Consider the following 12,927-nt stretch of genomic DNA (forward strand, 5'->3'; position numbering starts at 1 on the left):
TGTACAACATTGCCTGTGGCAGAGTTCCCACTATTTCCTACTCTAACACCAAATTAACTTTTGCTCTGTTTTCCAGCTGAAGAACCAAGCCATCAGATGCTTTATGGTCCACCTATTTCTCCTTTTGCGAACTCATTGTTCCATCATGCTCTGACATTTTCTGAGTTGGATTTTCTACACTAAATCCTATACTTTGCAGGTAATCCATAACTCCAGTTTCTATTTCTTTTCTACTGCCCCTTTGATTTCTTATTTTTGTATTGTGAAATTGCACACATCCAAGTGCCTTTGCCTGTATTTCTCTTCAAATGTCTTTGGTGTTGCTTTTTTCTGCTGATTAGTTTTGTTTTCCCCTTTCCATAAATACTGTACCATATCAGATCTCTTTTTCTTTCCCATCTCCATGTTTCGTTTTTTATACATCTCAAAAATCTCTGGATTTTGTTCCTCATATTTTTGCGCTTCATCTGTCACATCTTTTTTCCAGATAGACCAAAGTTTCTTTGTCTATGTGCTGTTTTTCATGGCTCTTTTCTATTACTGAACAAAAATTTGCACGTGAAGCTTTTAGCACTTTTTCTTGTGCACATATTTTTCTATCTACTGCATAATTAAAGTTCATAAAATCAGTTTTAAGCCTTTAGAAGTGTTCCTTTCAGCACCCACATTGGACTCAAAATTGCTTCTTTCTGCTGTTTATAAGGGGTTACTTCTATCAGTAGCATTTTAAATATGCTTTAAATTACAATAGTCTAGTTTTTCCTAGCACAGCTGGTGTAGCAATTTATTTTCTTGAGATACAATATCCCATTTGTTTGCCTCTGCCCACATTAGACTCAGTGGTATATTACCATGTCACTGCTACATTTACTCTTGCGACATGCAACACTACCTCATGTGGATCCTCTGATGTTTCACCAGATAACACTTCTGAGCAAAGCTCTTGTCACACATGTTACATTTGTGAGGTTTCTCTCCACTGTGCATATACTGATGTCTTTCCAGGTGATTCTTCTGTACAAAACTCTTGTCACATATAGTACATTTATGAGGCTTCTCTGCACTGTGGAATTTCTGGTGACTTAACATAGAGTATTTGTTTATAAAAGTCTTGTCACACATACTGCATTTATAGATATTCTGCCTAGTATGGATGTTCTGATGACGTAACATAATGAGCCTGTCACTAAAACTCTTGTCACACATGGTGCATTTAAAGGGTTTCTGCCCGGTGTGGTTCCTCTCATGAACTAACACGTAACTCTTCTGTGTAAATGTTTTGTCACACATTGTGCATTTATATGGTTTAAGACCATTGTGGATGCTCTGATGAGTTACCATATAGCTTTTATAAGCAAAGCTTTTGTCACACACTGGGCATTTATAGGGTTTCTGTCCAGAGTGAACACTCTGATGCCTAGTCATAGCATTTTTATATTTAAAGGTCTTACCACATGTGGTGCATTCATATGGCTTATACTCGGTGTGAACTATTTCATGTGCTGTCAGATGTCTCTTTTCTACAAAACTCTTATTACATGTGCCACATTTATAGGATTTTTGCCCATTGTGGATCTTCTGGTGATCTATCAAGTTGCCCTTCTGTGCAAAGCTCTTGTCACATGTAGTACATTTGTATGGTTTCTGCCCACTGTGGGTATACTGATGTATCACCAAATGATTCTTCTGTATAAAACTCTTGTCACACATGGTGCATTTATATGGCTTCTGCCCAGTGTGAAGCCTCTCATGAACCACCACACTGCTTTTGTATGCAAAACTCTTGTCACACACAGTACATTTATATGGTTTCTTCCCTGAATGCATCCTCTGATGAAGAACTAGTCGACTCTTGTGCACGAAACTCTTGTCACACATGGAACATTTATATGGCTTCTGCCTATTGTGACTCCTTTGATGAGTCAACATACAGCCTTTATATGCAAAAGTCTTGTCACACATCGTGCATTTATGTGGCTTATGCCAAATGTGGGCATCCTGAGATATTGCCATATCATTTTTCTGTGCAAAACTTTTGTCACACGTGGTAAAGGGATTCTGACCAGTATGAATGGTCTTCTGCAGTGCTAAATTTTTTGTACCTGTAAAACCCTTGGCATTTGTAACACATGTATACAAAGCCTGTCTACTGAGTATTTGTTTATGTGCTGGTGAGGTATTCCATTCACTTTCCCCATTGTCACTTAGATGATCGGTTACACTGTTAGCATGAAATGTTAGACTGTTGCTATGATTAAGTCGGCTATGTGGCATTTCTTCTGCTTCAATTTGCAGATGCATTTCTAATTCATTTTTCACAACAAACTCATTCCTTTGCCTGCAGTTATCATGTCTAATTTCAGTCTGAACTGGGTCTTGCCTTGTGATTAACATCTTATCTGCCAGATCTCTGTCACATTCTGAATCCCAGAGTTTCCCATAGGATGACTGCAGACTCTGGATGAAACTGAATTCTCCATTCCTGGTGACTTAAAAGAAAAAAAAAATATTGCGTCAAAATATAATCAGATGCAAAGAAGGCTTGTTTTCTTACAGTTTACATTATAAACCTCTAGGAATGTTAGTACATCCACACATAAATATTCTTAATGTCTAATCATAGTTAAACTGCTGTCACAAAGAATTTCAATAGTGAATACATCTCCAACAGAAATCTGCCATGCCCCCTCATTGTGGCTTAATGTTTAGTCCAACTTCATTTTAAAAGTGTTAATTGGTCTGCGGTTTATTTTATTACCTTTTGTTTGAGTTTCCAATGTATCTGATCTGCTTTGCATCTACATGTTCCATATAAAGTATGCACATTTCTTGTAACCACATTCTTGTAACTTCATGTAAAGGCAGCACTGGGGCTCTCAGACAACTATTTAAAAGGAACTCTCCCCAGGGACCAAGGACAAGTCAGCCTCATTATAGTCAGAATAACAGAAATCAGTACTAGCCTAAATTTCAAATATTTAAATATTCCAATACCTTATAACATGAAAGTTTAAATGTTTCCAACTTCCCATAAAGGTGGAAACAATACATACCTATAACACAATAAGCATGTAATTGCATTTAACATATTTTGGAAGCAGCAGGGATTAAACAACTTGACGTTGAGCTTTAATTTAGCTGCAAAATATTTATTTAACTACCTTGATGGTGATTAAGGGATAAAGTGTATTTACTTAACACAAAATAAATAAAAGACTAAAACACATTGTTCAATCTTTAATGTATTAAATATGTACCATCACTACACAAATGTCCATCTTTTGAAAATCATCAATGTCTATTTAACTACCCTGCTCAAAGCTGCACAGACTGCAAATGGATACTGACAGAATTAAACATGGGATAACTAACTAAAGTATGTCAGAATCTTTATCTCACTTTGTTTAACTTCAATAAAGGCTGAAATGTTTCTGGTGGTACCTCGGTAGATATGAAGTACTCATCACAAACTGTGCAGGGACATGTGGAGCCTGGTTTACATAAAGACATGCCAAACATTCTGAAATGACCAATGATGTACCTCTCTGCCTGCTTACAACAAAATTCATACCCCTGAAGAAGATGCTTTGTGATGCAGTACCATAAAAAAGTACCGCATACATATTGTAACTCAGTACTGCGGCCTGGTATGGCCACTGGTACTGTACAAAACCAGACAAAATATCATAATGCAGAGCAAAATAATCACAGTTTTTATGAAATGAGTAATTTCGCTACTGCATCCCTCCCTGCACAGTGCTAGAAACTCAAATTTTAAAGTGGACTGTCATCTCTCAGTTTTCATCACCAGGATTATCTCCTACAGCTTGCACTACATGAAAACCCAGTCCCTGCTGATGCACTGTCCCATCATGTCCTAATTATTACAACTGACTTCACTCAGTGAAAACAAGAAATTTCTGATGATGAAGTTGAATTAAATTGTTTTTATATTAGACTGTACATAATGTTTACATTATAACAGTAAATACCAACTGTATCTTTGCTTATGTAATCATCACCTCAGCCAATCTGTTGCCTGTCTTGGGCCTTGTAGCTGAACAGTTTCTGGAGTCCTATCTACTCACCTTATCAATCTGAAATAAATAAAATCCAATATTTCTTTCTGTAGAGTGCCATGTCTGTTCTGCGTAAAATAGATTGATAGATACTTCAGAGTCATGACCTTTTATCATTGCCAGTGCCCACTGTCTCAGGCTGCACAGCCTTTCTCCAGGAGGGCCACCTCAGCCAATTCTGTAGTAAGTGTGTGGCTACCCATCCAGTAATCTGGTTATGTTTCAAGGAAGATAGTGAGCTACACTGCTTAACATGCAAGGGAAGTATACCGTAAAGGTTAAGGATGCACTGCTTAACATGCACAAAAGTATATTGTAAATGTTAAGGATGCACTGCTTAACATGCAGGGGAAGTATACCATACAGGTTAAGGATGTTCTGCTTAACATGCAGGGAAGTATAAAGTAAAGGTTAAGGATGCACTGCTTAACATGCAGGGGAAGTATACTATAACGGTTAAGGATGAACAGCATAACATGCAGGCAAGTATACTATAAAGGTTAAGGATGCACTGCTTAACATGCAGGGAAGTATACTGTAAAGGTTAAGGATACACTGCTTAACATGCAGGGAAGTATATTGTAAGGGTTAAGGATGCACTGCTTAACATTCAGGGGAAGTATATTGTAAGGGTTAAGGATGCACTGCTTAACATGCAGGCAAGTATTAAGGATGTACTGCTTAACATGCAGGGGGGTATACTGTAAAGGTTAGGGATGCACTGCTTAACATGCAGGGGATGTACACTGTAAAGGTTAAGGATGCACTAGTTATCTGTAAAGGTTAAGGATGCACTGCTTAACATGCTAAGGAGGTATAAAGTAAAGGTTAAGGACACACTGCTTAACATGCAGGTGATGTATGCTGTAAAGGCTAAGGATGCACTGCTTAACATGCTGGGGAGGTACACTGTAAAGCTTAAGGATGCACTGCTTAACATGCACAGGTAGTATACTGTAAAGGTTAAGGATGCACTGCTTAACATGCAGGGAAGTATATTGTAAAGGTTAAGGATGCACTGCTTAATATGCAGGGAAGTATATTGCAAAGGTTCAGGATGCACTGCTTAACATGCTGGGAAGTATAAAGTAAAGGTTAAGGATGCACTGCTCAACATGCAGGGAAGTATAAAGTAAAGGTTAAGGATGCACTGCTTAACATACAGGGGAAGTACTCTGTAAAGGTTAAGGATGCGCTACATAACATGCAGGGGAAGTATACTGTAAAGGTTAAGGATGCACTGCTTAAACTATATTGTAAATGTTAAGGATGCACTGCTTAAAGTATATTGTAAAGTTTAAGGATGCTCTGCTTAACACGCAGGGAAGTACACTGTAAAGGTTAAGGATACACTGCTTAACATGCAGGGAAGTACACTGTAAAGGTTAAGGATACACTGCTTAACATGCAGGGAAGTACACTGTGCAGTGCATCCTTAACCTTTACGATATACTTCCCTGCATGGTAGGCACTGCATCCTTAACCTTTTCAGTGTACTTCCCTGCATGTTAAGCAGTGCATCCTTAACCTTTACAGTATACGTCCATGCATGTTAAGCAGTGCATCCTTAACCTTTACAGTGTACTTCCCTGCATGTTCAGCAGTGCATCCTTAACCTTTACGGTATATTTTCCTTTATGTTAAGCAGTGCATCCTTAACCTTTACAGTATACTTCCCTGCATGTTAAGCAGTACATGTTTCACCTTTACAGTATATTTCTCTGCATGTTAAGCAGTGCATCCTTAACCCTTACAGTATACTTCCCTGCATGTTAAGCAGTGCATCCTTAACCCTCACAGTATACTTCCCTGCATGTTAAGCAGTGCATCCTTAATCTTTACAGTATACTTCCCCTACATGTTAAGCAGTGCATTCTTAAGTCTTACGGTATACTTCCCTGCATGTTAAGCAGTGCATCCTTAACCCATACAGCATACTTTGAAGTACACTGTAAGGGTTAACGATGTACTGCTTACCATGCAGGGAAGTATACAGTAAAGGTTAAGGATGCACTGCTTAACATGCATGGGACGTACACTATAAAGGTTAAGGATGCACTGCTTAACGTGCATCGGACGTACACTATAAAGGTTAAGGATGCACTGCTTAACATGCATGGGACATACACTATAAAGGTTAAGGATGCACTGCTTAACATGCATGGGACGTACACTATAAAAGTTAAGGATGCACTGCTTAACATGCATAGGACGTACACTATAAAGGTTAAGGATGCACTGCTTAACATGCATGGGACATACACTATAAAGGTTAAGGATGCACTGCTTAATATGCATGGGACGTACACTATAAAAGTTAAGGATGCACTGCTTAACATGCATGGGACGTACACTATAAAAGTTAAGGATGCACTGCTTAACATGCATGGGATGTACACTATAAAGGTTAAGGATGCACTGCTTAACATGCATGGGACGTACACTATAAAGGTTAAGGAAGCACTGCTTAATATGCATGGGGCGTACACTATAAAAGTTAAGGATGCACTGCTTAACATGCATGGGACGTACACTATAAAGGTTAAGGATGCACTGCTTAACATGCATGGGACGTACACTATAAAGGTTACGGATGCACTGTTTAACGTGCATGGGACGTACACTATAAAGGTTAAGGATGCACTGCTTAACATGCATGGGACATACACTATAAAGGTTAAGGATGCACTGCTTAACATGCATGGGACGTACACTATAAAAGTTAAGGATGCACTGCTTAACATGCATAGGACGTACACTATAAAGGTTAAGGATGCACTGCTTAACATGCATGGGACGTACACTATAAAGGTTAAGGATGCACTGCTTAATATGCATGGGACGTACACTATAAAAGTTAAGGATGCACTGCTTAACATGCATGGGACGTACACTATAAAGGTTAAGGATGCACTGCTTAACATGCATGGGACGTACACTATAAAGGTTAAGGATGCACTGCTTAACATGCATGGGACGTACACTATAAAAGTTAAGGATGCACTGCTTAACATGCAGGGAAGAACACTGTAATGGTAAAGCATGTGCTGAGTAATAAACCTGTCCCTCTACTATGTCTTGTTTATCTGCTGAAGATTTCCATTCTTACTTTTAATGTTCGGGAGCCATTGGATTTATGGAGATACTGGAGGTTCTGAACAATCTGGTCTCTATTGGCATGGTAAGCAAGCCAGAGATGGGCCCTCAAAAGTCTGTAAAACACTGAATAAAGAGATAAAGCTTCATACCTCCCCTACATATCACTGACATTCCCAAGGTCCTCATCTACTTACCTCACATACGTCTCTCTCCGTACCTTCTGCTATATATTCCTCACTAATTCATCAATCACAGAAGTTAATTTCTACCTTCACAGTAACCTTCTTCTCCTCTATCCTTACCAAAGGCTCTTCTTTCAACTACACAGTAATCTCTCTCTCTCTCTCTCTCTCTCTATTCATTCTTTCACACTTGTGTCACCCCAACCTGGGCACCCAATAAACATTTCCATTTACTAACTGAGAGCCTATCACCAATGTTGTCTTTGTATATGAAAATTCTTTTACTATATGTGTACTGTACAGTGCGACCAAAAAAAAATATTTGTATTAATTTTGTACAAAAGATTACTTTAATAAATATTTACCAGAATGCTACTTCCAAAAATTTTCTTTGTACATTTTTTTTTATAAAACATTCACTTTAACAATTGTGTACTGCAGAGTACAATTAATTCATTGTTGAACTCGATTCATCTCTGTTATAACCTTAAAAATCCTTTGGCTTTACAAGATGTTTTGCACTTTGTAATAATAATTCTGTACATGTAAACATGGAGATTTTCTCCCTCGGCCACTGCTGAAACTTTCCCAGTAAACAAACGCAAATAAATAAATAAATATACAAACCTCTCTTGGTAACTCAGGGACTTTACGACTGTGATTTTTTTTTTTCTTTTGGATGTTGTGATTGATATGTTTGATGAGGTTTATAGGTAGGTACTAGGCTATCGGCCCTGGGGCCTATATAAGCCCAGCCAAAAAGGCACTCTGGCTTTTGCCACCCAAGAAAATTATTTTCCTGTGCCACTGTCGAGCAGAGCCACAGAAGTGATCCCTGGGGTGAATTTCTTATAGGTTCATAGGTAGGTTAAAGAAACATACATTTGAATGGATTTGAACCCATGCTTTTATCATTCATATTCCGCACATGAGAGCATCAGCCAGGTATGCCACAGCATCCCAAAGGGGCATTATAATTGATACTTGCTCTAATCAATGTTGAATATAAGGGAGTGATTACTTCCTTAGACATTCAGAATATTCCTTTGGCAATCATCTGTGCTAAATACTCTATCCTGGTTCTCCAGTTACCTATCAGAAGATCTCAAGCCGTCAGATGAAAGAACTCTACCTCCTCCTTCTTGCCAACACCCACCGGCGTTCCCCAGGGATCCATCCACGGACCCATGCTTTTCAACATCTTCATAAATAACCTTCACACTGTCATCCCTGACACAACAGTTATCCAATACGCTGATGACTCTACCTTAGTCTGCACCGCCTCTAACCTTCCTGAACTATTTATCTAAAACCCAAATAGCTTTTTCCACTCCTGAGAACTGGATGCATCAAAATCATCTCTCCCTCAACTCTAACAAATCTAAAATACTTCTTTTCCCTCCCTCCAGGGCTTTCTATTTTGATAAAAATGCTTTCAAATTCCTAAGCCAAACCAACACTGCTAAAGACGTGGTCCCTTCAGCAAAACTCCTTGGCATTACCATAGATGAACACCTTAAATTCAATATCCACATACAACAAAACATAAAGAAAACCCACCAAAAGCTAGGTATGCTCTATAGGAATAACCGCTTTCTCTCCAACTCCTCTCGGTATACCTTAGCAACTACCTACCTTCTACCTTCTTTACTATATGGAGCCCCTCTTCTAACTAACCTGTCTTCTTCCAACACCTCTAAACTCGAAACTTACTATAATAAGATCTCTAAATTTGCAACTAAATCCAAAATCTCTACTCACCACTGCCTTACCCTACAATCTCTGAACTGGCTAGAACTCTCTAACCACCTAGACTATCTCCAACTAACCACCGCTCACAAATTAATATTCTACCCAGATAAATGCCCAGCCTTAACAAACATCCTTCCCCCATACATCCCAAACAGATCTGAGATCTGAACACCAAAATTTAATCTCTATCCACAAACCCAAACGTCCTGCAGGCCAGCTCCTTCTCTCTCTCTCTAGGCAAGAAATGGAACTCCCTCCCTCCTTCACTTAGGACTACACCAAACTCAGAATCCTTCAAGACCCAACTTTTCTCATACCTGTCTTCTAAGTGGAAATGTTCCTGCTTTCACCCTACCTAAATTCAAGGGAATTTCCCCATTGAGCCCTCTATACTCCTCCACACTACCCTCAAGCTATTATTTTCTATTCTCCTAAAACAAACTTAAGCTAACATTCCCGGATTAAGCAACCTCTCTCTCTCCAAGTATGTAAATATTAAGTAACCTCAGATCCTTATATTACAGACAGTTGAAACTTGCTGCTCTGAATGGAAATACCTGTAAACTGTATTCTCTATGATGTACATTTATGCATTTGCTTTTCCTGACCGTATGAATTTATACATGTATTTTTATCTTTAACATTATGTAACCTTTATTGTATCGTATTGCTTATGGAACTTTTCTCCTCGGGCCTCCACTGAAAACGGGCACGTTCTGGCCCAGTGGACTTCCCCGGTAATCAAACTGAAATACAAAAAATAAAAATAAATAAAATTAAAAGGTTTCCTGACAACTGCTGTCACATGATGCTCAAACACAGGGAGTTATCAGCTCAAGTTCCCAGGTTCTGGACTACATTTTAGTTTTGTAGTGGCATGTTTTCAACACAGTAAGATCAGGCAAGGGGCATAATGCTAAAAGTGACACTATACTTTTTAGTATTTAGTTTGAGTCTATTTTTAGTTCAACAAAAAATTACTAGGGACAATTCTTTCTGGAATGTTTGGATATGGGGTGACTTAACAACACCCCCCCTCCATTTACAGTCATCTGCAGACTTCGTTAGCCAGATGTCTTGGCCCCCTGCCTGCAGATCTGAAAAGAAAAGGCCGAAAAGGAGAGGTTCCAGCACCCGGCCCTGAAGGACATGGAGGCTCACTTTCCTGCTTTCTAATTAGGCGTCTGCATGGGTTCCGTCTTTCAAACAGTTTGCTGACTGTAATAATCATGACCTACTGACCATCCACACCCGATTACACAACTACTTTTAGTGTGCAAAATAAGCATTCACTGGTGATCCTATCCTTTCCTCCAGATAACCCTACTGGTTTTATTGTCTGAAACATCCAAGGTTCAAAAACAGACATAATCCAGAGGACTCAAATGAAGATTGGTATCCCACCTGTGACCCCCTTTAAGCTTTGGGACTGGCTCCTTGTTTTTCCATCTCCCAAACTTTCCTGCAATGAGCTCCCACAGAACCTCCCACCACTGTCTGTAGCTGTCTTTAAATAACTGACCTGTTGAATGGAATGTATTAGAACAGAAACACTCCTCCATCTACCTACTTAACTGAATAAACTACTGGAAACTTCAACAAGGTGTCTTTATTCCTCCCACAAGGAGGGCGTCACAGAGACAGTCTCCTAGATCGGCTAGCTTAAATGATTTTATGTGGACTAATCCTTCATACTGTGAAACATGTGGATTTACTGTCCTTCTATCTCATGAACACGCAGTCTTCTTTTACTGGGAGATATTTAATCTCTGGTGATCTGTTTCTCTTCGTCTCTTGATTATTTTCACTTTTTTAATGTGAGAATTAGGTGATCTCATGTTATCTACTATCCCTCTAATTCCATTTTTACATGAAATATTACTGCCCTATATTACTACCCCTCACCTTTGATGACCTCATACTATTTTTACTGCATGAACCATGTCATTTACTGCATCTCTCCCTTCTGATTACCTGCCGGCTTCTATTCAGGTCATGGAACATCAGATGTAGTGACTCAGTAACCACTTAATGGATGAACCAAACACCCATTCCTTATAAATATCTTAAACTATCAATAAGAGGAAATGACCGTACCCTTCCACAGGCTTACCCACTGCCATACAGTTTTTTTATGTCTATAATACATGAACAGACATTTTATTTATTGGCGTTTGTTTAGTGGGAAAGCTCATCTGAGCATTAGAACTGATTTTCTATAGAAGCCCAAGGAGAAAAGCTCCGCTAGCTTGTTGTAAAAAATTCTATGTTGGCAAAATGAATAGATGACAAAGGGAATGCAGAAGGAATGTTTATTGTGCAAGGAAAGGTCTCAAATACAGTGCCTTTGCCAAGCATTTGTTAGAACATGGATAGTCACATAGTTTTACATTTTTAATTATGGAGACGATTAAAGATAGTCCCAGACGAGGGGAGAAGGTTAATCATACAGAATTTGTTGAACTGAAATGGATTTTTAAGTTAAGATCACACTTGGGACATGGACTCAATGAATATGTATCTATGAAACCTGTTTTGAAAAGGATGAGGCTGAAAAGGTGATTTTTAAATGTTTTTTTCTGTTTTGTGTTCATATGTGTCTTATTTATTTATAACTGAAGTTCTTGCTGTGTTTGCTGTAACTTAGTAATGTGCGTTATTCCTGAAAAGAAAGGTAATTTTTACATGCCTTTTTGTTTGCTTTCACAAGTGTTTTATTTGCAAATGAAGTTTTTTGCTGTGTATACAGTAGCTTAGCAACTTGTGACATGTATGAATTTCATTGGTGAAAAACTGGCACACTTTTACTTGGTAGTTAGTATTTAAATGTTAGCTCAGTGTTAATAATTGTGGTCTGATGAAGCTTTACCATGAAAGCGCTAACCCTGTTTTATAATAAACTATGCTTTTATTCTTCGATTACTGGTCTGTGATGTTTACAACTTGGACTGCTGCTAATATTGCTCTCCCTGAGGTATTATTTGCTATTGGCATTTTATAATATACTGAAAGGAAAGCATTTATGCTGCTTCTATACCTCTGCTGTGTTTTTGCTGGGATTTTTGGTGACTGTTGTATATTTTCTATGTTATTCCCAAGCAGTTAATTGCGAGAGAGATTCACTTTTTCCCCAGTATTAAAGAACATAACACAGTCATTGTCATGCCTTGCAGTTGAACTGGCTAATGCCACTACAATCATAATGTTTTAACAGCAGCAAGTAATAAAACCAAACTCAAGAACCAATATATTTGCCATGCATAGTCATGAGTAAAGGAAGCTGAGGTGAAACATGATGAAAACAAATGCGTTTTTAATCTAATACATTTGATGCTGGGCAGAGCAGTTTCCTAACAACTCAGTAAAGGCTCAAGTTATTCTTTAAATGATTTAACATGCTGTGTTTTCTCTGCAGTAAACAAAAGCTGCCATGGGTGTTGTGGGGGCACTGATTCCAACCCCCAAATAATTGTATATACATTTTATATACATATATATATATATATATATATATATATATATATATATATATATTTTTTTATTTTTTTTTATTTTTATTATTTTTTAATTATTTGTAGTTGGTTTACCTGGATGGTCGAATTGAGCCAAAAAGAACCCATTTTCAATGAAGTCCTGGGGAGAAAAGCTCCATGAAGACAATATTCATGAACAACAAACTGAAAGTCATATAGTTGGACAGTAATACTGATAAAAACAAGGTATTTAGAGATACAATAAATGAAAATCCACACTAAAATATAAGAATCCACAAAGAGAATTGTAAAATATGAGTATGTATATATATTTGCTCCTAC

The 12,927-nt window shown here is 38.1% G+C and overlaps 1 protein-coding gene across 1 annotated transcript in view; it reads right to left on the reverse strand.

Annotated features, from left to right (window-relative positions):
* Nucleotides 1-336: 336 nt before the first annotated feature.
* Nucleotides 337-12,927, reverse strand: part of LOC122798766 (zinc finger protein 2-like) — a 262,365-nt gene continuing 249,774 nt past the window's right edge. Inside the window, exon 4 of the mRNA XM_044067877.1 lies at nt 337-2,489. Within this exon, the coding sequence (XP_043923812.1) occupies nt 889-2,489 (1,601 nt within the window). The 3' untranslated portion in view covers nt 337-888. The remainder of the gene's footprint in view (nt 2,490-12,927) is intronic.

Source organism: Protopterus annectens, chromosome 3.part1, assembly GCF_019279795.1.
Source record: "Protopterus annectens isolate FY-2018-M chromosome 3.part1, PAN1.0, whole genome shotgun sequence".
Taxonomy (NCBI): Eukaryota; Metazoa; Chordata; order Ceratodontiformes; family Protopteridae; genus Protopterus; species Protopterus annectens.